Source organism: Lagenorhynchus albirostris, chromosome 6 (assembly GCF_949774975.1).
Source record: "Lagenorhynchus albirostris chromosome 6, mLagAlb1.1, whole genome shotgun sequence".
Classification (NCBI taxonomy): domain Eukaryota; kingdom Metazoa; phylum Chordata; class Mammalia; order Artiodactyla; family Delphinidae; genus Lagenorhynchus; species Lagenorhynchus albirostris.
The window spans coordinates 34,482,543-34,506,799 of record NC_083100.1 but is presented as its reverse complement, the minus strand read 5'-3'; the positions used below and the strand labels follow the sequence as shown (position 1 = coordinate 34,506,799).

General features: G+C 37.0%; 2 protein-coding genes and 1 non-coding gene across 3 annotated transcripts in view; 1 reads left to right on the top strand and 2 right to left on the bottom strand.

Moving 5' to 3' along the window:
* Positions 1-493: 493 nt before the first annotated feature.
* HYCC2 (hyccin PI4KA lipid kinase complex subunit 2) overlaps positions 494-24,257 on the bottom strand; it is a 67,833-nt gene continuing 44,069 nt past the window's right edge. The window contains exons 10-16 of the mRNA XM_060151363.1: positions 22,934-23,029; positions 19,937-20,053; positions 10,781-10,868; positions 8,140-8,299; positions 7,240-7,407; positions 2,598-3,113; positions 494-1,566 (exon numbers count right to left, since the gene is read on the bottom strand). Coding sequence (XP_060007346.1) covers positions 1,553-1,566; positions 2,598-3,113; positions 7,240-7,407; positions 8,140-8,299; positions 10,781-10,868; positions 19,937-20,053; positions 22,934-23,029 — 1,159 coding nt within the window. The 3' untranslated portion in view covers positions 494-1,552. The remainder of the gene's footprint in view (positions 1,567-2,597; positions 3,114-7,239; positions 7,408-8,139; positions 8,300-10,780; positions 10,869-19,936; positions 20,054-22,933; positions 23,030-24,257) is intronic.
* On the bottom strand, positions 9,345-9,417 carry TRNAE-CUC (transfer RNA glutamic acid (anticodon CUC)). The gene has a single exon. It is a non-coding gene; the product is annotated as a tRNA-Glu (tRNA).
* On the top strand, positions 18,306-18,853 carry LOC132521697 (RING finger protein 122-like). Its single transcript, XM_060151362.1, has one exon. It carries the CDS (start codon positions 18,317-18,319, stop codon positions 18,782-18,784), a length of 468 nt encoding a protein of 155 aa, XP_060007345.1. The 5' UTR covers positions 18,306-18,316; the 3' UTR covers positions 18,785-18,853.

The following is a 24,257-nucleotide window of genomic DNA, read 5'->3' as shown; positions in this document are numbered from 1 at the left end:
AATACACATAGAAATAAATGAAATTCTCTAAGGTGAAAGTTTTTCAGAACCAACTTTTCAGGTATAAGATTTCTAACAAACCAGAGGGAGAGCTTATTATATTTATTATAGCCTTTGTTGTAATCTGGTATTATTTGGTATTTTTTTGTGCTTTAACTAAAATCATGCTAGATTTAGATGCCAATAAATGCACAATGTGTTGAATTAAAAACAACCCTTCAGTCTCTTAAATCAACCAGACATTTCTGCCATAAAGTGACTGATCTCCAGCCATGGCCAAGACCTCACCCCCTGGTAAGTACAATGCTCTTTTCCTTTCACACCTGAAACTCTGTACGTTACAGACCTTTACACCTCATTTATTTTGTTGCTTTTAATTCATTTACCTGACATCCCTTAAATTAAAAGAAGTAAGGGATATCTAAAATATTCTTTGTGATTTATACATATACACACTATACACACACACACACACACACACACACACACACACACACACACACACACACACACACACACACACATATATACACAATCAACAAATCTCTGTTTATCAACTTTTAGCTTTCCCCCGGACTTTGGCAATGTTGTAGGTAATAGTTCAGGTTCTAGTTTTCCATTTTCATGTGAGCTGAAAAATATTACACACCACCAAATTCAAACAAGCATCTCACTGTTCTTATAAAGATTCTAACAGAAAGTCCCTTACAAAAACCTCTTACAATAAAAGGTGGGGGGGGGATGGGTAGAGTTTTAGGTGTGAAAAAAACAAGAGGCATTTTTCTGGTTATTTTATTTATCAAAATCTATTGTAATTTTAATCAGTAGAGATAATATTTTAAACTTTGTTAATTAGGAGAATACTTGCTTTCTATAAATTCAGTATATTTTTCTTTCACAACAATAAAATAAAAATGTCTAAATGTACAAAGCACTAATCACTCTGACATACTGTGTGGAAGAATGTATAGCAGTTCAAGTCACAATACACTGATTTTCAAAAACCAATATATTTTCTTCTATTTCAATCAAGCATTAGAGCCTGAGACCCAGAAAAGGTCATAAAGAAACCTTATCCAACCAAATCAGAACTAAAAAAAAAATTTTTTTAAACCAATAATGCACTTTTGTAGCCTCTTAGTACAGTTACCAAATGCTACTTACATACATTCAACATCTAGCTTACTGGCATGATTTTTTATAAAAATGAGAAACTTTTGCAGATATATGATTAGAAGGTACACAAATTGCATTACATTAAACACAAAGGCAGTGTGGTCCTTTTAGGAGAAATCAAGTCAGTACCCCCTGGTAGAAATGTTCTATAAAAATGTGTCACATTGAAGCGTCAGTGTTTTCAGCCAATTATCTGTCCCTGATGTATTTCCTTGGAGTATATGATCTATCAGGACTTCAGGTTTCTTAATCCAAAATATCTGACTGAATTTAGGTACATCTAGAAAGCAGCTGAAAGGGTTTCTCCAATAGTCTGACATCACAGAAAGTGGGTTGAGAAATCCCTCTCTTTACCTGAAGACGTACCTGTTCTACTTCAGTCATCAACAGCTCACAAAGGAAAAGAAAAAAAACAATCAAAACTTCCCCTCACACACAATCCCACACAAGCTAAACAAAAACTACCCCCTCCCCCCATAAAACCCCAGCACCAAAGTGTCAATCATTCCTGGGAAATAGAACATGCCCCTTGGATTCTCTGATTTATTAGCTGTTCAAACTTGAAGGACAGAAATGACCTTATGTCCTTGGGGGGAGGAGGGAAGACATGTTAATAATGACTATAGAGCCATTGAGAAAGTGCATTATCTATTACACAATCAACTTAGAGCCCTGTCCTCCAACAGAGGTGGCTACAACTTGATTTAAATGCCTCAGTAATTGAACATTGTGTCCTCGAGATAAAGGAGATGGGGGAAAAAAGAGCCACCCTCGTTTTAATGAAAAAGTGCAGCAGTCTACCACCTTTCCCCATGCTTCTCAAGAAAATAATTGCACAGACTCAGAGAAGTCCAAAGTCATAGCAGAATCTCTGAGGCACTCCTGGTTAAGAGAGAAAAAATATGACCCAGTAATCTTCATAGATTATGAGAACAAACCCGTTTTTTTTTTTTTTAAACAAAAGCTGAAGAATCATTCATAGGGATCATATACACCATTTCCTCTAACATAACCTCAGTCTCACAGTGTTGAAATGGGACCGATCAGCCTACGATGGATTGCACTTCACCCAAGGAGAAAGGAAGGTGTGGAAAACACAAACATTTTCTACTGCTTCACAAACACATTTACAAGGAATAGGTGAAGAGAAGATATAGGAAGGAGGGAAAAGAAAACCTTATTGCTGTTTCCATACAAAATACAGTATGAAGATACCTAAACTAAATCAGATCTGTTTATGATGACCAATATTTTCACAAGTGGGATGAAGTGTCTTCTTGCACATGAAATGTTCAGTTTAGAAGGTAAGCAGAAAGATGAGAGAGGATGTCAAGACTACACCTGGGATATTAGCTGCATATTGAAACTTGGGGATCGAGACTGCTTGGTTAAGGGAGCCCCTGGGCTGAGGAGCTCTTTACCTTCTCCAGCTTGACCTAGCCGGTCTTCCTGCAGACTGACAGTTGAATATCGATTAGCATTGTTAGCTGCTAAATTAGTAACACCCTCAGTGCCAACCCCAATGCTGGTACTTGCTTGACTGCCATTTACATAGTCAAACGATTTACTTGAGGAAGCACTGGCTGTCCGGATTAGACTTATACTATTAGTTTTTGGCACCACCTGGCCAGCAGGCAGGCTCAGGTGTTTCTTCATCGGCGTCAGCTCAATTGAATCTACACTAAGATCAGTTGGTTGCTGTACATACTGCCTGCGAACTACTGAATCTCGAGGGCTCTCACTGGATTTGATAGCAGAAGTTGTTTCTTTATCCTTGGCTGAACGCCCAGTTGCTACTTTCCTTAAGTTTCCCCTCTGAGAAGAGGAGGATGGTTTGGTCCCAATTGGCTGGCTGCTGAGGGAAGCCCCTGATGAAAATCCTTCATCTGCATCATTCAGGTTTACCGACTCCTCTCCTCCATTTACACCCTCAGCACCTAAAAAACAAATCAGACAGACTCAGCAATAGCTAAATTAAATAAGAAGTAGCTGTGAATAACAACTCAACTGACCTTATCTCCTAGGTAATGTTTGCTATAGGTCAGCAATGGCCCTTGCTATCAACACTTCCCCTAAATAATTTAGGGGAAGAAACCTTAATCTAGAATTCTAATGTTATTCATTCTATTCATGTAGCTTTAATTAGGCTAGCTTTTGTAAAACTATCCACAAACAAACCTAGCATACTATCAATATTTAGACACACAAAACAACTTAGGGTAAAATACAACATTTTGTTACATAAATCTTTATGATACACCTTGTCAATTTGAGGTGACCATATCTATTTAAAAAAACAAAAATTTTTCCTCATATCTTCCTTAACCTATCATAAAATAGAACTTACAAATGAGACCCCCTTCTAATTTCAGTCACCCAGAATAATGTCAAAAACTCATCCCCAAACCCTTTTTAACTACAATGAAATTTTATATTTATTCAACAGCTAAGTGCTTCTAAATGGCTTTAAAACCTTTAACATGGAACTAGTACATTTTCTAACTCTAAACTAAAAACTCTGGATTGCTTCCAGTAACTTCATATTCACATTCTGTCTTATGAATATCTCTACTCACTGGTTTCCATATTTTCTTGATCGATTAATGTGAAAATATTTGATTATCAGAGAGCAAGGGTAGGGAACCAGCAGGGATACTGAGGAAGAATTTTTACTATTTTATAATATATAAATAATATATACAATAATTTTTATATGATGTATTTCTATAATATTTTTTAGTATTTAGAGATATATTATTGTCGGGATCACAAAATACTATAGTGTCTCATTACGTTTCATGCAGAAACTGCAGTTAATGAAAGAATCCTTATCTTGGGATTTTGTAAGAAAGGAAGCATATATAATATATTTAGCTTGGGGTTTCCAGAAAGCCCAATTCTCATACTGAAAGTATGATCAACATTCTCTTAGAAAGTAGAACATTTGTTTCTTTCAAAAACTGATAGCAGTTTGCTACCTTTTAAATATGTTTACCAGACTGTAAGAAAGTTAAATCTGAATCTACATACAGATATCAATATTATAGTTAAGGTAAAATGTTAGGAAAAAAATCTGAAAAAACATTACTTTGAGATACAAGTTACCTAAGTAAAATATACATGAAATAGTTAAACACAATCTTTATTTAACACAGTACCTGAAAAAAATAAAAATATTTTCTCATATGCATTAGTTATTTCTTTGCTTCAAAAGAATAATGAACTAGGCTATCCTTAAAGCAAAAGGCATCTTGTTATTTCCAGCAGTTTAACAATCTTTATTCATCATGCAAAGCCATATGAAAATGCAGCTGACACCACTTCTCTCAACCCCTTCTTCAAAAGAACCGTATATAATATACAGCAAAACAAGAACTTTATATTTATATGACATCATCTTAGCAATTATTTACAATTACTCTAAAGAACTCCACAATGCCCAAGAAAAGACAGTTACTGGTTCAGAATTAATATCAGTAAATATAAAACTAGGAGTGAACAGAAATGTATCATTGGGTATATATATGGTTAGGAAAGGAGACTGAGAGAGTTAGTGCTAGCTTCTGAATCTTGCCACATGCAGATCTGACGCCCAAGCGATATGGCCATAAAGAGATGATGATAACATAAAAACCACCATGCAAGAGAATCTACTGATATTTTATATACTAAGAAATGCTATTTCAGTATAGTGGAACACTGAATATACTTTAATCATAAGCGTTGTCCTCAGTTTAGTAATAACTTTAAATTCAGCTTTTAAAAGTCACAACATAAAATGTTACTTCACAATCGGGATAAAGGTAGGTGATGGGCTCATATTCTCCCTTCAACATATAATAAATACAACTTTAACTGTAAAACTATTTAAAACCATTAGAAAACATGTTTTCTTTTCCTTTTTTCTTTCTTTCTTTTTTTGGCTGTGCCACACAGCTTGTGGGATTTTAGTTCCCTGTCCAGGGACTGAAATTGGGCCCTCGGCAGTGAGAGCACAGAGTCCTAACCACTGGACCACCAGGGAATTCCCTTCTTTTTCTTTTAGAAGACCAATTATTGATGCTAATCCAAAAGCTCCAGAAGACTTCAGAATTACCAAAACTTTTCATAGGTTTTAGCAATTTCCATATTTCTGTTTAAAAAACCTCAAGGAATAAAAAGGCAATTGTGTCTAACAACTTTTTTCCTTTCTAATTTTCCCCCTGGGTGATAATACTATTCATGATCCAAAGATGAGGCAACCAAAAAGGATTTTTAATGAACTTTTCTATTTATGTCTGCCTTTCCTTATAAATTAGCTTTTACTAATATTGATTTAAAGCTACAATTAAGCTAGATTAAAAGGGAAAATAATTTGAGAAATTTCAAACACACCAAAGGGACTCATTCCTCTTTCTTTGTGGCTACACCCCACCCTCACAAAGTGAAATTTTACCAGTAATAGGAGATATTAAAATAGGATGTTTTAACATTTAATAGGATATTTTAAAGGAATTCTATTTTGATTTCTTTTTCAAAGTGTATGACTTATGATTAACAGGAAGAAATGTTTCTACCTAATCCCATACTTTTTAGAATTTCATCAAGTGTTAATGTACTTCCGTTTAGCACAAATACTCCAATATTCTAACAATGGTAGTAGATACACGTCAAGTGTCTCATTTAGGCATCAAGAATGTGGAGAAATAGACTGTTGTTCAATTTAGGCCAACTCTGAATTCGACATCTATTCATATACTTATTTTTATGCATTATACAAGATAAAACTGACTCCCAGGGATAACATAAAGAGATACAGAAGAACGAAAAGGGAAGGCTGCGTCTTTCACACGATTCTTTTCATAGCACCAACTTCTTTGTGTCCCTAGATCATGCACATGCAACAATGTTAAATGAAGTAAGGCCAATCTGGGCAAATGGGCAAGGGAACAGAGGGTAGATTTAGATTCTTACTGAGCATGCTCAAATTTCTAATGCACCAAAAAGCAAGAGATTTCCCTAAGGTGGAAGGTAACTGCTTCATGTATGTTTGGTCTTTAAAATAAGTAAAAATATGTAACCTATTTTAAAACTTCTTGCTATATTTCATAAATTAGTGTATAGCTTCCACAGCAGCAATATATTAAATAATGAAAAACTATCAGGCCACAGTTCCCTCTTTCACAAAACCACCTTCTATGGCATCACATGTAAAACTGCAAATACTTTCCTATCAGAGAGAAGTATTCTTTTCCAGATAGTGGTCATGGGTGTGGTGGCAGGGGAGGGGTAAAAAAAATTCTCATTTGAGATACCCACACTGTAGAAAAAAGGATCTGCTAGGATTTATAACCTCTAAATAATACATTTCAATTCTGTTTGGGAGCTTTATAAGGCAATCATTATTTACAATAAATGATAAAATGTAGTGTGCACCAGGACAGCACATTTATAGAGGAAAGATGTCAGTAGTTCACTAGATAGACCCAGGCAACCTGACTCAACGATTATAAAAAGCCAATCAATACTTGTTTATTCTGTCAAAGAGATAAGAAATTCTTGCTAATTGACCACCCTGGGACTAGAGACAAATCAGCTGGCTCCACTTTAGTCCAGTTTCTCAAAGATAATGTGTTAGTGCTTTACAACTCTCCTCACATATTTTCAAAAGAATACATTACTATATAAATGAAATTGATGCATACTGACTAATAAGGCTCATGTCCATTGGGTGCATTTTTCCTTTCCTGATGTTAGAATAAACATGCTCAGTAATGAAAAAATCCCAAGCATTTGCAGACCTTTTGGAGACAGGCCTCTCCCTTGTTAGTAGCCATGCCAAGCTGTTCTTTAGTTACACAGGGATGCAGACTCCAGGCCAGCACAAATGGTAACTAAAGATTGTACCTGACCTGGTGCTAGCCATATTGGGGGGGGGGGTGCACTTTGCAAGGAGGAGCTAATATACCCTGGGGTAGTGGAAACACACACTAGAATGGAAAGATGTTCTGCTTGGGGACAGAGAGCCAGGATCCTTCTCCAGCAACTGCCTCACTGACTTTTGCCTCCTCATCTCTGTCCTACCCTCTGTTGTGGCTGCTGCTGAGTTGGGCTCCGGTGAGCCGTGCTCAGGAGTCCTGCGCACCAGCACCTCCCCCTCTTGCACACGTTTGATCCCTAGGTCAGTGGAGCCGTGTTGGATCGGGGAGCCAGGAATACTCGAGTCAGCCTCGTTTGAGAAGTCAAAGCCATCTGGGATTCAACATATAAAATTTTAGTGCTTTTGTGCTGCTCTATTCTTTTCTGAGCATTTTGACCCAGGCAGATAAGAGAATGTATATATGGATATGATATAAACGCAAACATTACTTATATAGTTACATGTGTGTGCACAGCATGCACACACATAAGGTAGCAGATGAATAATGTGAGGTTTGCAAATGAATAGGAGAGAAAAATAGAGATCATTAAAACGGCAATTAATATCTCTTAGGCAAGACAGCTTGACTATTCAAGTACCATACGCCTATGAAATACTGCTGGACTCAGCACTTATATGAAAAGAAAAAGAAAGATAAAAATCAATTCTTTTGTGGATGGCTGTATTATACCATTAGTTTGGCCAGTTATATAGTTTTCTCCCACAATTCTCATACAGGCACCTTTTTTCCCAGTATGGTAACAGGCTTACAGAAATTTCTTTCCTATTGTTATTACTAGTTCAAAAAAAGACAAAAATTAACTTGATCTTATTTTCTGTTTTAACATTCATAAAGCAGTCTAAATAACATCTTTCTGCTTTATAAAATATATATACATATTTATATTAAAATGAATTCAGGTATTTAAACCATTTTCTAGTGCTATTTTTAACAACTAAACAATTTTACTGTAATTACATAAAGTACTATAATATCATGTGCTAATATAGTCTGTAAAAACTTACTTTAATCCATGAGTGGGCTGTAGGGATTTCGTACTCACCTTCTCTCCTCCATCTATGGCGACGGATTGAAGCTGTTGTAATCGCAGTCCGAGAAATCCTCGGCACTGTTGGAGTGACTTCGACTTTAAGTACTTTCTGGCCTTCTTGTGAAGAATCAGGAGCATCAAATGGTAATGAGTTTTTCATGGCATTGGCAACCTAAAATGATAACATAAGTCTATATATATTTACACCCAATATACAATTTATGCTTATTTTACACTTCATGTTTCCCTACTTTTTAAAATATGTACTTAAAACATCTATTATAAAATATACAAGCATAATGTGTCAGAAATGTCTGTATCTCCACTGGTGTATATTCTTTTAGGCAGGCTTTAAAATGAGAATTCATTTAAAATAATGTGAGTCACACACCCCCATCGATTCCTTGAAGTTGTTGACTTTCAAAGAGAAAAAACACTCCAAAGAAAGAAAAAGTGTTTTTAACATTTGAACCCTGATATAAGAAAATTTAGAATAAGTTTCTGATTATTCAGATGATAAATAACATGCAAAATTTAATCTATAATAAAAAAATTAGCTTTGTTTCCATGAGGAGAAATTTTCCCTAAACACGTCTGGCATTTTGTTCCACCACTTTCTGTTCTCCATGGAGGAGAGTGAGATATGTGCCTGGAGCGTAATCACCATTGGCTGCTCCATGTTTCCTGATTGGGTAGTCCTAATCTAGCAAAGACCTTAAGCTAGAGGACTGTTTGCTCCCTCCCTCTCCACTTGGAAAGGACAAGTGAAATGCAACAACCTGGATACCTGTGCCTGCTCTGCCAACTCAAACCTTCTCTCCAGTGGGCTGTTCCAACATCCAGACGAAAGTGTAGGGAGTGAAGTCTTTCAATCTAGCCTTTATCAGCAATAAAGATGATGCTTGCTTTTCTATCTACCAACTATTTTATCTATATCACCGGGCTCTACTTTAGAGAAAAGGAGTGTTACTCACTGGGTCCCTTGGAGACCCCTAACAATAAAGGATTATTCTAGAACTACAGATTACTAATCTCTCTACTTATATTGCCTTGGAAATGCCACCTCTAGTTAATTTATAAGACTTACAAGGATAAAAGTATGAATTTAAAGAGTCTCACATGCATGGTCTTATTATCATGATATAATTTTTTATCTTGTTGTCCATTTGTTTTTTGGTGTTCTTTTTGGCTGCACCGTGCAGCTTGTGGGATCTTAGTTCCCCAACCAGGGGTCGAACCTGGGCCCTCGGCAGTGAGAGTGCAGAACCCTAACCACTGGACCACCAGGGAATTCTCTGTCCATTTGCTTTACAGTAACCTTTAGGGTTAAATTAGGGATGCTGACATGAGGAAAAAAAATTCAAATATGAAAGAATTAATGTAAATGTTACTTCAATAAATTTATATTTAGCTTAAGATATAAAAAATGATATGAAGAAAATGGCTTTAAAAATTGTACTCTTAAATTGCTGCAAGTAAAAATACATAAATAATATTTTAAAAATACCATTACAAAATACTACAAAAAGCTTAGAAAACACAGAAAATTGCAAAGAAATAAAAACTATCCACAGTTGAATCACCTAGACAACTATTAGCATTTGTTTTGTTTCCTTAGTCCTGTCTAGATTTAAAAAATAGTTGTATACTGCTTTACCACTTAACACAGCTAAAATGAATTTTCAAACATATAACTTCATCAAGTAAATAACATAACTTAATCATTCTCTGCTGTAAAATGTTTAGAGTTCTGATTCCTTTGCAATTAAACTAATATTGATCTAGTGTTCACAATACTTAAAAAAAATTTTAAGTAGTTTCTTGGGAAATGTTGCTAGACATGGGAAAGAAAATACGCACACATTACCAAACTGCTTCTGCAAAGGGATGATCAGAGTTGTGTCATACTGTTACTGGTAACATAGAGAATGTCTTCCTTACTCTGCTACTGGATGTTCACATTTATTTTTTGATTGATCATTTATCCTTTGGAGACATATTTATTTTGTGGAAGAGTATGAAATTTTTATATAGAACAAAATATTAATTGGCTTTTTCGTCATGCCTGTTGATAATATTTTTCTCAATTTGTGTACCACATATTAATTTTGGTTTTAAAAAACTGATGGTTTAGGGAATATCCGGTGGTCTAGTGGTTAAGACTACACACTTCCATTGCAGGGGGACATGGGTTCAATCCCTGGTCAGGGAACTAAAATCCCAGATGCTGCACAGTGCAGCCAACGAATCAAAACAAAACAAACAAACAAACAAAAACTGATGGTTTAGAATTCAGATGTTTATGTAAGGAAAAAAAAAAAATCAACCTTTTTTGGTAATGTGTCACCATCACTAAAGCTTAGAAAGTCCTTCCTTCTCTAGAAATTTGAGTAAATATTTATAACTTTTCTTCTTTCTTTTCTTAAAGGATTTTAAGACATTTAGTTCTTAAATTTATCTGAACTTTATTTTGATATGTTATAAGAGGACAGGATCTAAACCAATTTTGTTTTCTCTCCAATTGTTACTATGGAATAAATCTCTTTCCCTCAATGATTTAAAATGCCTCATATATTACATATTGAATTTTAAACCTACTAGTGCCCTTTTCAGGAACAGGAATGTTTAATAAAAACTAAATATAACAACTTACCAGTAAGGGTTGAGAAAAGAGTTCTAGCTGAGCTCTATAAATGATGTCATCAAGGACTTCCTGGCCAAGGTCCCATTGTCCATTATACCTATGGAGAAGCAGATTATTTACTATCTTTAGAAAATATCTCTAATTTTCAATAACCATCTTTTCTATTCTTCTATTATTTTGGTTCTGTAACAAGATTTTCACGTTAATTTGTGCATCATTTCATTTCTTGGTTATAAGAACAAAATGAAGATTTCAATACTAACATTTAAAATATTTTACAGGACTTCCCTGGAGGCTCAGTGGTTAAGAATCCACCTGCCAATGCAGGGGACATGGGTTTGAGCCCTGGTCCGGGAAGATCCCACATGCCGCAGAGCAACTAAGCCCATGTGCCACAACCACTGAGCCTGCGCTCTAGAGCCCGCAAGCCACAACCACTGAAGCTGCATGCCACAACTACTGAAGCCCGCGCACCTAGAGCCCGTGCTCCGCAACAAGAGGAGCCACCGCAATGAGAAGCCCGCTGCAACGAAGAGTAGCCCCCGCTCGCCACAACTAGAGAAAAGCCAGTGCACAGCAATGAAGACTCAACACAGCCATAAATAAATAAATTCATTAATTAAAAAAAAGAAAGTCATGAAACTTTCTAAAAATAAAATATTTTACAGATGTCTCTACATATTAATTGGTTTTTATCATGTGTTGATATTTAGGGTGATCTATTTAATGCATTCATGAAAACCTGGGTTATGAACTACGTAGAAAGACATAGAGTTCCATACAGAAAACCTGACAGTTTTTAGTCTTCAATTTAATGATTACTTATATTTTGGCTATTTTAAAAGTACTGAAAGGACTATGAACAATTATACATCAACAAACTGGACAACCTAGAAAATGGATAAATTCCTAGAAATATACAACCTACCACGACTGAATCATGAAGAAATAAAAATCTGAACAGACCCATCACTGTACCCACAGGAGATTGAATCGGTAATCAAAAACCTCCCAATAAGCAAAAGTCTGGGGCCAGATGGCTTCATGGGTGAATTCTACCAAACATTTAAAGAAATAATACCAATCTTCAAATTCTTCCAAGAGTGAGCACTTCCATATTCATATCACAAGGCCAGCATCCCCCTTATACAAAAATCAGACAAGGACACTATAAGAAAATTACAAGCCAATATGTCTGATGAACATAGCATAAATGCAAAAATCCTCAACAAAATATTAGCAAACTAAATTCAACAATTCACTAAAAGGATCATACACCATGGTAAAGTGGGGTTTATCCCTGGGATGCCAGAATGGTTCAACATCTACAATTTAATCAATCGTGATACACCATATTAACAAAATGAAGGATAAAAATCACACAATCATATCAATAGATGTACAATAAGCATTTGACAAAATTCGAAATCCATTCATGATTAAAAAACTCTCAAAAAAGTGGGTACAGAGGGGATGTAGCTCAACATAATGAAGGCTATACATGATAAGCCCACAGTCAACAACAAACTCGACAGTGAAAAATGGAAAGCTTTTCCTCTAAGATCAAGAACAAGGATGGCCACTCTCGCAACTTTTATCCAACATAGTACTGGAAGTTCTAGCAAATCAGAAAAAAAGAAGTGAAACTGTCTCTATTTGCAGATGACATGATATATAATACAGGTGACCCTTGAACAACTTGGGCTTGAACTGCACAAGACCACTTATACGTGGATTCTTTTCAATAAATACCAACTACAGTAATACACAATCTGTGGTTGGTTGAAGCGTAGATATGGAAGGCTGACTTTAAAGTTTCAACTGTGCAACTGGCACCCCTAACCCCTTTGCTGTTCAAGAGTCAACTGTAGAAAACTCTTAAAACTACACCAGAAAACTGTTAGAATAAACAAATATGGTAAACTTGTAGGTATAAAAGCAATAACAAAAATCTACTGCATTTCTTTAAAAAAAAAAAAGAATCCCCCAGTGGTCCATTGGTTAAGACTCTATGCTTTCATTACTGAGGGCGTGGGTTCAATCTCTGGTCGCGGAACTAAGATCCCACAAGCCACGCGGTATGGCCAAAAAAAAAACAACAAAAAACTGCTTTCTATACACTAATAATAAACTATCAGAAAGGGAAATTAAGAAAATAATCCCATTAACAATTAAATTAAAAAATACCTAACAATAAATTTAACTAAGGAGGTGAAAGATCTGAGCATTTTCTTAATTGTGCACTTATGATTTTTCATATAATACCTCAATGAAAGAAACTGAAGAACACACAAATAAATAGAAGGATATTCCACGCTCAAGGACTGAAAGAACTAATATTGTTAAAATGTCCATACTACCCAAAGCAATCTACAAATTCAGTGCAATGCCTATCAAAATTCTAGTGACATTTTTCATAGAAATAGAGCAAACAACTCTAGAATTTATATGGAACCACAAAGGACCCTGAATAGCCAAAGCAATCTTGAGAAACGACAAACCTGGAGGCATGATACTTACTAATTTCAAACCGTATCACAAAGCTTTAGGCCTAAAAACACACAGAGATCAATGGAACAGAATGGAGAGCTGAGAAATAAACATATGCATATATAGTCAATTAATTTAAACAAATATGAGAATATAAAATAGGGAATGGATAGTGTCTTTACTAAATGGTGCTGGGCCACGAAACCAGCTTTACAACAAATGCTAAAGGAACTTCTCTAGGCAGGAAAACACAAGAGAAGGAAAAGACCTACAAAAACAAACCCAAAACAATTAAGAAAATGGTAATAGGAACATACATAATGATAATTACCTTAAATGTACATGGATTAAATGCTCCAACCAAAAGTCATAGACTGGCTGAATGGATACAAAAACAAGACCCATATATATGCTGTCTACAAGAGACACACTTCAGACCTAGGGACACATACAGACTGAAAGTGAGGGGATGGAAAAAGATATTCCATGCAAATGGAAATCAAAAGAAAGCTGGAGTAGCAATTCTCATATCAGACAAAATAGACTTTAAAATAAAGACTATTAGAAGAGACGAAGAAGGACACTACATATGATCAAGGGATCAAACCAAGAAGAAGATATAACAATTGGAAATATTTATGCAACCAACATAGGAGCACCTCAATACATAAGGCAAATGCTAATAGCCATAAAAGGGGAAATCGACAGTAACACAATCATAGTAGGGGACTTTAACACCCCACTTTCACCAATGGACAGATCATCCAAAATGAAACTAAATAAGGAAACACAAGCTTTAAATGATATATTAAACAAGATGGACTTAATTGATATTTATAGGACATTCCAGCCAAAAACAACAGAATACACTTTCTTCTCAAGTGCTCATGGAACATTCTCCAGGATAGATCATATATATATATATATTTTTTGCAGTACGTGGGCCTCTCACTGCTGTGGCCTCTCCCGCTGCGGAGCACAGGCTCCAGACGCGCAGGCTCAGCGGCCATGGCTCACGGGCCTAGCCGCTCTGCGGCATGTGGGATCCTCCCAGACTGGGGCATGAACCTGTGTCCCCTGCATCAGCAGGCGGACTCTCAACCACTGCGCCACCAGGGAAGCCCCATAGATCATATCTTGGGTCACAAATCAAGCCTTGGTAAATTTAAGAAAATTGAAATCGTATCAAGTATCTTTTCTGACCATAACACTATAAGACTAGGTATCAATTACAGGGAAAAAAACTGTAAAAAATACAAACACATGGAGGTTAAACAATATGCCACGAAATAACCAAGAGATCACTGAAGAAATCAAAGAGGAAATAAAAAAATACCTAGAAACAAATGACAATGAAAACACGATGACACTACACCAAAAGCAGTTCTAAGAGGGAAGTTTACAGCAATACAATCCTACCTCAAGAAACAAGAAATATCTCAAATAAACAACCTAACCTTACACCTAAAACAACGAGAGAAAGAACAAAAAAAAAACCCCAAAGTTAGCAGAAGGAAAGAAATCATAAAGATCAGAACAGAAATAAATGAAAAAGAAATGAAGGAAACAATTGCAAAGATCAATAAAACTAAAAGCTGGTTCTTTGAGAAGATAAACAAAATTGATAAACCATTAGCCAGACTCATCAAGAAAAACAGGGAGAGGACTCAAATCAGTAAAATTAGAAATGAAAAAGGAGAAGTAACAACTGACACTGCAGAAATACAAAGGATCATGAGAGATTACTACAAGCAACTATATGCCAATAAAATGGACAACCTGGAAGAAATGGACAAATTCTTAGAAAAGCACAACCTTCTGAGACTGAACCTGGAAGCAACAGAAAATATAAACAGACCAATCAGAAGCACTGAAATTGAAACTGTGATTAAAAATCTTCCAACAAACAAAAGCCCAGGACCAGATGGCTTCACAGGCGAATTCCATCAAACATTTAGAGAAGAGCTAACACCTATCCTTCTCAAACTCTTCCAAAATATAGCAGAGGGAGGAACACCCCCAAACTCATTCTACGAGGCCACCAACACCTTAATGCCAAAACCAGACAAAGATGTCACAAAAAAAGAAAACTCCAGGCCAATGTCACTGATGAACATAGATGCAAAAATCCTCAACAAAATACTAGCAAACAGAATCCAGCAGCACATTAAAGGATCATACACCATGATCAAGTGGGGTTTATCCCAGGAATGCAAGGACTCTTCAATATACGCAAAGCAATCAATGTGATACAACATATTAACAAACTGAAGAATAAAAACCATATGATAATCTCAATGGATGCAGAAAAAGCTTTTGACAAAATTCAACACCCATTTATGATCAAAACTCTCCAGAAAGTAGGCACAGAGGGAACCTACCTCAACATAATAAAGGCCGTATATGACAAACCCATAGCCAACATCGTTCTCAATGGTGGAAAACTGAAACCATTTCCTCTAGATCAGGAAGAAGACAAGGTTGCCCACTCTCACCACTATTATTCAACATAGTTTTGCAAGTTTTAGCCACAGCAATCAGAGGGAAAAAAAAGAAATAAAAGGAATCCAAATCAGAAAAGAAGTAAAACTATCACTCTTCGCAGATGACATGATACTATACATAGAGAATCCTAAAGATGCAACCAGAAAACTACTAGAGCTAATCAATGAATTTGGTAAAGTAGCAGGATACAAAATTAGCGCACAGAAATCTTGCATTCCTATATACTAACGATGAAAAATCTGAAAGAGAAATTAAGGAAACAATCCCATTTACCACTGCAACAAAGAGAATAAAATACCTAGGAATAAACCTACCTAAGGAGACAGAAGACCTGTATGCAGAAAACTATAAGACACTGATGAAAGAAATTAAAGATGATAGAAACAGATGGAGAGGTATACCATGTTCTTGGATTGGAAGAATCAACATTGTGAAAATGACTCTACTACCCAAAGTAATCTACTGATTCAATGCAATCCCTATCAAACTACCACTGGCATTTTTCACAGAACTAGAACAAAAAATTTCACAATTTGTATGGAAACACAAAAGACCCCGAATAGCCAAAACAATCTTGAGAAAGAAAAACGGAGCTGGAGGAATCAGGCTCCCTGACTTCAGACTATACTACAAAGCTACAGTAATCAAGACAGTATGGTACTGGCACAAAAATAGAAATATAGATCAGTGCAACAGGATAGAAAGCCCACAGATAAACCCACGCACATATGGTCACCTTATCTTTGATAAAGGAGGCAAGAATATACAACAGAGAAAAGACACCCTCTTCAATAAGTGGTGCTGGAAAAACTGGATAGCTACATGTAAAGGAAGGAAATTAGAACACTCCCTAACACCACACACAAAAATAAACTCAAGATGGATTAAAGATCTAAATGTAAGGCCAGACACTATAAACATAGGCAGAACACTCTATGAAATAAATCATAGCAAGATCCTTTTCGACCCACTTCCTAGAGAAATGGAAATAAAAACAAAAATAAACAAATGGGACCTAATGAAACTTCAAAGCTTTTGCATAGCAAAGGAAACCATAAACAAAATGTAAAGACAACCCTCAGAATGGGAGAAAATATTTGCAAATGAAGCAACTGACAAAGGATTAATCTCCAAAATATACAAGCAGCTCATGCAGCTCAATATCAAAAAAACAAACGACCCAATCCAAAAATGGGCAGAAGACCTAAACAGACATTTCTCCAAAGAAGATAGACAGATGGCCAACAAACACATGAAAGGATGCTCAACATCACTAATCACTAGAGAAATGCAAATCAAAACTACAATGAGGTATCACCTCACTTGGGTCAGAATGGTCATCATCAAAAAATCTACAAACAACAAATGCTGGACAGGGTGTGGCGAAAAGGGAACCAGCAATTCTCCTTCTGTTATATATCTGAAGGAAACTAAATCACTATCTCAAAAGAATATTTGCACCCCCATGTTCACTGCAGCATATGTACAATAGCCAAGACATGGAGACAATCTAATTGTAAATGGACAGATATATAGATAAAGAAAATATGGTGTGTGTGTGTATATATGTAATGTATGTGTATATATAGTAATGTGTATACATACAATTATATACACATATGTGTAAGTATATGTACGTAAGTGTATACATACACATATATATACACACGCATATATATACACATACATACACACAATAGGATATCATTCAGTCATTAAAAAAAGGAAATCCTGGGACTTCCCTGGTGGTCCAGTAGTTAAGACTCCACGCTTCCAATGCAGGGGGCCTGGGTTCAATCCCTGGTTGGGGAACTCCCACATGCCGCGCAGCACGATCAAAAAAAAAAAAAACAGAAAAAAGAAAGGAAGGAAATCCTGCCATTTGTGACAACATGTATGGATCTTGCGGGCATTATGCTAAGTGAAATAAGTCAGACAGAGCAAGACAAATGCTGTATAATATCATACTTGTGGAATCTAAACAAACAAACAAAAAATCAGTAACTGAACTCATAGATACAGAAAGATTGATGGTTGCCAGAGGCAGGGGTTGGGGGGTGGGCAAAAATCGTGAAGGTGGTCAAAAGGTACAAGCTTCCAGTTATAAGATAAAATCCTGCGATATGATGTACAGCATGGTAACTATAGTTAATAATCCAGTATTGTATATTTGAAAGTTGTTGAGAGAGCAGATACAGAAAGTTCTCATCAAAAGAAAAATATGTAACTATGTGTGGTGATGGATGTTAACTTGTGGTAATAATTTTGCAATATAACATATATCTAATCATTATGTTGTACACCTTTAACTAATTCAGTCTTACATTTTATCTCAATAAAACAATCGTCTGTTATTATATAGCTTTCAAATAAAATGTGTAATTCATTTTTTAAAAAGTACTAAAAAAGAGAGTTCGACTTGCAGACGAAGGCGGCAGCCACGCACCGCATCCACCCCTCCTGCAAGCCCGCAAGGCGGTGCGCCCAGCCCGCCTGCCCTACCCGCCGCCTGTGTTCGTTCGCCTGAGGAAGCCAGCCAAGAGTTCACTGATGCACCCATTCCAGTGGTGTAATGGGTTTTTCTGCGGCCTGGGACTGGTGAGCACCAACAAGTCCTGCTCGATGCCACCCATCAGTTTCCAAGACCTTCCCCTCAACATCTACATGGTCATCTTCGGCACAGACATCTTTGTCTTCATACTCAGCCTCATCTTCTGCTGCTATTTTATCAGCAAACTCTGGAACCAGGCACAGAGCAAACGATATGGATATAAAGTTGTGATGCTTAAAGGTGACGCCAAGAAGTTACAGTTATATGGGCAGACCTGTACAGTCTGTCTGGAAGACTCCAAGGGGAAGGATGAGCAGGGTGTGCTCTCATGCCAACATGCCATTCACCACAAGTGTCTGGTGAAGTGGCTGGAAGTACGCTGTGTCTGCCCCATGTGTAACAAGTCCATTGCTGGTCCCTCAGAGGCCACCCAGAGCATCGGGATCCTATTGGATAAGCTGGTGTGAGTGCTGCCTCCATACCAAGGCCTGGGGAAGACCTCTAGCCTCATGGGTGCCTGGTCCTTCCGCAAAGCCGCAGTGAACAAGACTGGTGGGTGGTGATGGGCGTGCTCACCTGGAGGGGCGGGGGTGCAGGTCTGGTCTTCCAGCATCAGGGTGAGACTAGACTTGCCCACCTCTCTGCTTCCTGAAGCCTTCTTCCCTGCTACTCAGTTTTGATGGACTTGCCCATCAGGAACACTGTATCCTGGTACTGGACTATCTGCCTGCCTTGTCCCTGCTCTGGGAAAAGAAATCCATTCCTATTTGGCCAAGAACTTAGAGCTCACTCCCTTGACGGTTATGCTGAGGAGGACAAGCTGCCCTGACCTAGAAGAAGGGATGAGGTGGGCTCTGCCCCACTTGTGACCTCCCCACCCCCTCCCCACTCCTTCCAGAGGAAGGTTAGAAGGGAAGCAAAGATGGAGGAACCAAGTGCCTCCAGTGGAAGCGAGGGAGGCTCTGTAGGAAATCGGGAAGAACAGAAATAAACAGAAGAAAAGTCAATGTTTACATGGGACCTATGGAAACAAAGGCTGGCTGGCCGGCCTGCTGACTACAGGTGGGTAGAGGGCAGCCCCCTCCCCCTCCTAGATCTGAGGTGCTATCCGTTCCCTGTTCTTTGGTTGATCTCAGAGCTTCCTATTCCTTGTTGGGGTTTGAGTATCCACCGCCCCAGAGGAAGGGCTTGGTCTACACTCAAATGGATTCCCAGGGTTTTTTCTAAAGGAGCAAAAAGGGGCCTGGGGATGGGGATGTCTGAATATTAAGGTCACAGTGGACACCCTCTTCCCCTTTGTAAATAGTATTTTTATACTTCACCCTCACCATCTCAGGCTTTATACATGGAATCCCCCAAATGGAAGGGGTAGGGGTTTTCTGTTCCTCCCCCAAGTGGGTGAGGGTGGGAAAAAGGTATGTATTTAAAGAAAATTAAATTTAATAACAAGTTTCTCTAAAAAAAAAAAGTACTGAAAGAAATTCATATTAGAAAAACAAGATAATGGGTCCATAATGGAACAAAAAATTCAGTGTTGTGCAACTAATAAGGAAAAAAGAGAAACATAAGTTTCCAAACACTAGAAAGAATTCACCCAATTTCACAGTACACCTACTTACATGGCATAATAAACTCCTGTGAGAAGTTGCACCATAAATTCGGGATCCAATACTATTCGACCACAGAGTTCTTTCCAGTGTTTTTCATGTTGCCGTGGAAACCCACTCACACAAACCCTAGGAAAATACATTATTTATCACATGTGATTTCCTGATACATTAAATAAAACATTTTTGTTTCCATAAATTCACTTATTCAACGACTCATTTCTCAAATATTTTTTGAGTACTTGCTATGCGTCAGTCACTATCCTGGGCCCATGCATACAGTTGTAAACAGGCAAAAAGATAAAAATAAAATCTGTGCCCTCATAAAACATACATTCCAGTGTACTAAATCAATAAAAGTAATAACTTTTCTCAAATAGGTATCTCTTTCATAATCATCCTTCTCCCTCTTCACAAAAGAAATGCATAACTTTCATACATCCCAAATTGAATTAGGATGGAATTAGTGGAAGATACAGAAATCTCCAAACAAATAACCAAAGTATCATAAACAATTCTGTTTTCCATCTCATTAAGAGATGCTTCCAGAAAAGTTACCCTTAATAATTATCAAAAACTGTTATGTACTTCTATTATTTTAAGAAATTAATTTATTAGAATAATTGTAATGGTGAGTTCAGAAGAAATTTTTTAGTGTTTCGTGCATTATGGTCAGGAAATATTTTTAAATTTTTAATTTATGCATTTTTTTGGTAGCAGAGACATATAATTAGGAGATCAATAAAAGATCTGTAAGTATAATATGGCACGATATTAGGATAAAATTATGTGGATAAAGTGGAACAGAAATTCAATTTTAAGGAGATAAAGAATGTTAGACTATTAAAAGCTTGTTCATTTATTCCACACATGGGATGAGGGTGGTTATCAATCAGATCACTGTGTATTTACATTATATACATTTAAAATAGTGATCAACAATTATTTATTATGTCAATATTTACCTACTGGAAATCATATAATTTACAACTATTTAAAACAGAATAAAAAATTTAAATGTTAACTTAAAAGTGTACAAAGGCTACACAGTTTTTCGAAATTCCTTAGGGGATATGTGAATAAAATTCTGAGGACTACTAAACTCTATCATCACTTTTGTTTTTTTTTTTTTTTTTGCGGTACACAGGCCTCTCACTGTTGTGGCCTCTCCCGTTGCGGATCACACGCTCCAGACGCGCAGGCCCAGTGGCCATGGCTCATGGGCCCAGCCACTCCGCGGCATGTGGGATCTTCCCGGACCAGGGCACGAACCCGTGTCCCCTGCATCGGCAGGCGGACTCTCAACCACTGCGCCACCAGGGAAGCCCCCACTTTTGTTATTAAGAAACTCTATTTCATGCCACAGCAATGTTACCAATTAGAGATATGGCAGATTTGTTTTAATGAGCCCAAAAATAGTCATTTATAAATAAATTTATCTGTAGATAGGCAGCAAGTGCTTAAACAGTATACTCTCTTGATAACAGTATCTAGGTTAGAGACAAGAATTTTTTTTTTTTTTTTTTTTTTTTGCGGTACGCGGGCCTTTCACTGTTGTGGCCTCTCCCGTTGCAGAGCACAGGCTCCGGACGCGCAGGCTCAGCGGCCATGGCTCACGGACCTAGCCACTCCGCGGCATGTGGGATCTTCCCGGACCGGGGCACGAACCCGTGTCCCCTGCATCGGCAGGCGGACTCTCAACCACTGCGTCACCAGGGAAGCCCGAGACAAGAATTTTGTTAGTCATTAATCATGTTATTACAGGCAAGTGAACTTTAAGATAATCTATAAATCAATCTCACAGCTAATTTAGATCGGCCTTCCTCCATTTAGCAAAACTGAGTTTTGGTCTCTTCCCAATAATACAACAGCATGAACTTGTGCAAAGCATTTGCAGTGGGCAGACTCTTTGGAGGGTGGGGTCAGGGGCCCTGATCCCTATGATCCCTCCTTCCTGGTGTTCACACCCTTGTGTCATCCTCTCCTCTTGAGTGTGGGTGGAACCTGTGATTTGCTTGTAACAAGGCAAAGGTGATAGGATTCTCATGCATACATGTACACATTATGTGATTATATTATGTAAGAAGAACTGACCACTGGCCTTCAGCAGACAGTCAACAAGAAAATGAAGCCCGTCCTACAACTATAGGAACTGAATTTTGCCAAGAGAAGTGTATAATTCCTCAAATGAACCGCAGGTAAGACTGCAACTCCAGCCAACATCTTAACTGCAGCTTGTAATACCCTAAGCAGAGGGTCCACCTAAATGATACCTAGACTCCTAACCCCAAGAAACTGAAATAATAAATGCATACTATTTTAAGCTACTAAATTCTGGTGTAATTTGTTATGAGGCAATAGAAAAACTAAAATAGCATTTAACTTTTGTGGGGGCTTAGTTTCCTCAAATGAAAATCAACTGGGCAGGATAAACTGAGTGTTCCTTCTATAATTAAAATTCTGCTCCTCTGTCTCCAAACTCATTTATATTAATTTTTTTTTCAACAGTGGAAATTTAAAATTTCAGCTCGGGTTTGTCCAAATTATTAGAAATTCTGATTTAGTAAAGATTAGAATATACAAATACAAATGAGACATACACATAATTAATGTCACTGCTAATCTTATCCAAAGCAGACAGTTATTTGTGAGATATATAAAGGAAAAAGTTCATGTTTCTTACGACTTTCTCTACATAGAGGACTATTTATTCAAATCACTCAAAGTGATTTATAAAAATTGGCATCCAGGCAGTGACTAGGTATATCACTAAACTACCCTAAACCTAAAACATCTTGGCTTAGCTCAATGTTGAGCTAGAAAATGCTTCTTTAGTAACTGAAGTATTTTCAAGAAATCATGATGCATGAGGGATGATAGGATTCCTATAGGAATGTAAGTTCCCTGAGTTTTGTTTACTGCTATATCACCAGAAGTTAGAACAGTGCCTACCAGAGAGAATGTGCTCAATAAGTATGTGTGAAGGTTAATGATAATTATTCTTCTTACCTGGAGCCCATTCGGCAAAGAGACTGGTAAGATGAAGCAGGCATATACACAATAGCAGAATTATAACATAACATGAGAAAACTCAGGACTTCAAACCTAGAAAAAACAAAAACAAGGAAAAAGGATTACGATTATTTCTACTTAGAGACTGTAGTAAATGATTTCTTCGTTTGATGGTTATAACAACAATGCCTTAATATTGACCTTCATAATTTCTCAATCAGATTACTGTAATATCCTCCTCAATAATTTCCCTATTTCCATTTGCCTTATTAAAGGTCACAGCTCTTGCTGCTATCTATATTTTCTTCCTCAGGAAAACCCCCATCATGCTTGAACAGATGACTCCTCTATGCTACATTAATCCACTATTCCTATTGACTGCATGATAAAGCCCAAACTCATCATGGCATACAAAGTCCTTTAAAATCCACCCTCAACCTACCTCTCCACCCTTACTTCCCTCTACTGTCTACCACATACACCACACTACATCAGTCTTATACCATTCCATGAATATGCCATAACCTTTCATAATTCCTTGCTTTTATGGATGCTACCCTTTCTTATTAGAACACACTTTTCACTTGGGAAACTCCTGCTAAGGTTTCAAATCCTGGCCCAAACTTTAATCTCAGACATAAAGCCATTCTTAATTCTTCTAACTAAAACAAACAAACACTGTTCCCTTTATCTGTGTAGCTCTAATACAGCATTTATCCCACTAAATCAACTCTGTCTTTACCTCTGTTTTATCTATTTAGTAATAAGCAACTTTAGGACACAGACCCTGATTTATTCATCTCTAACTCTAGTGTCCAGCATAGTGTTTAATACATTATTACTGCTCAATTAATTTTTATTGAATGAATAAATGAATGCTTTCCTAATCTTTAAGGAAGTGGCTCCTAAGCCTGGATGCACATTATAGTTATTTAAGGACATTTTGGAATAATATATTCCTGTGTCTCAACCCAGACTGACCCAATTAGAATCTCTGAGGGCAGGACCCAGGAACGTTGTTTGTCTAAAAAGCTTCCCATAGGTGGTGAAGAGTATATGGAAACTCACTGTACTATTTTTGAAACAAAAAAGCCAGAAATTACTTCAAAATGAAAAGGTAAAAAGTAAGCTGAAAGTCTGACGTGGAAGCAGGCACATCTTCAGATCCTTTCTCCTTCTCTATGCTGCTAGGTTTATTGAAGATTTATTTTCTGAAATTGAAGATTTATTTTGTGAAAGGATAAAAGAGAAATTTCTACCTGGGAACCACCAGGCACAATTATGATTTGGGGTCAGGGCGGGGGGTGGGGGAGGAAGGGAA

What these genes read in the sequence shown, in the direction of transcription:
- LOC132521697 (XM_060151362.1), top strand. Translation starts at nt 18,317, where the DNA reads ATGCACCCATTCCAGTGGTGTAATGGGTTTTTCTGCGGCCTGGGACTG.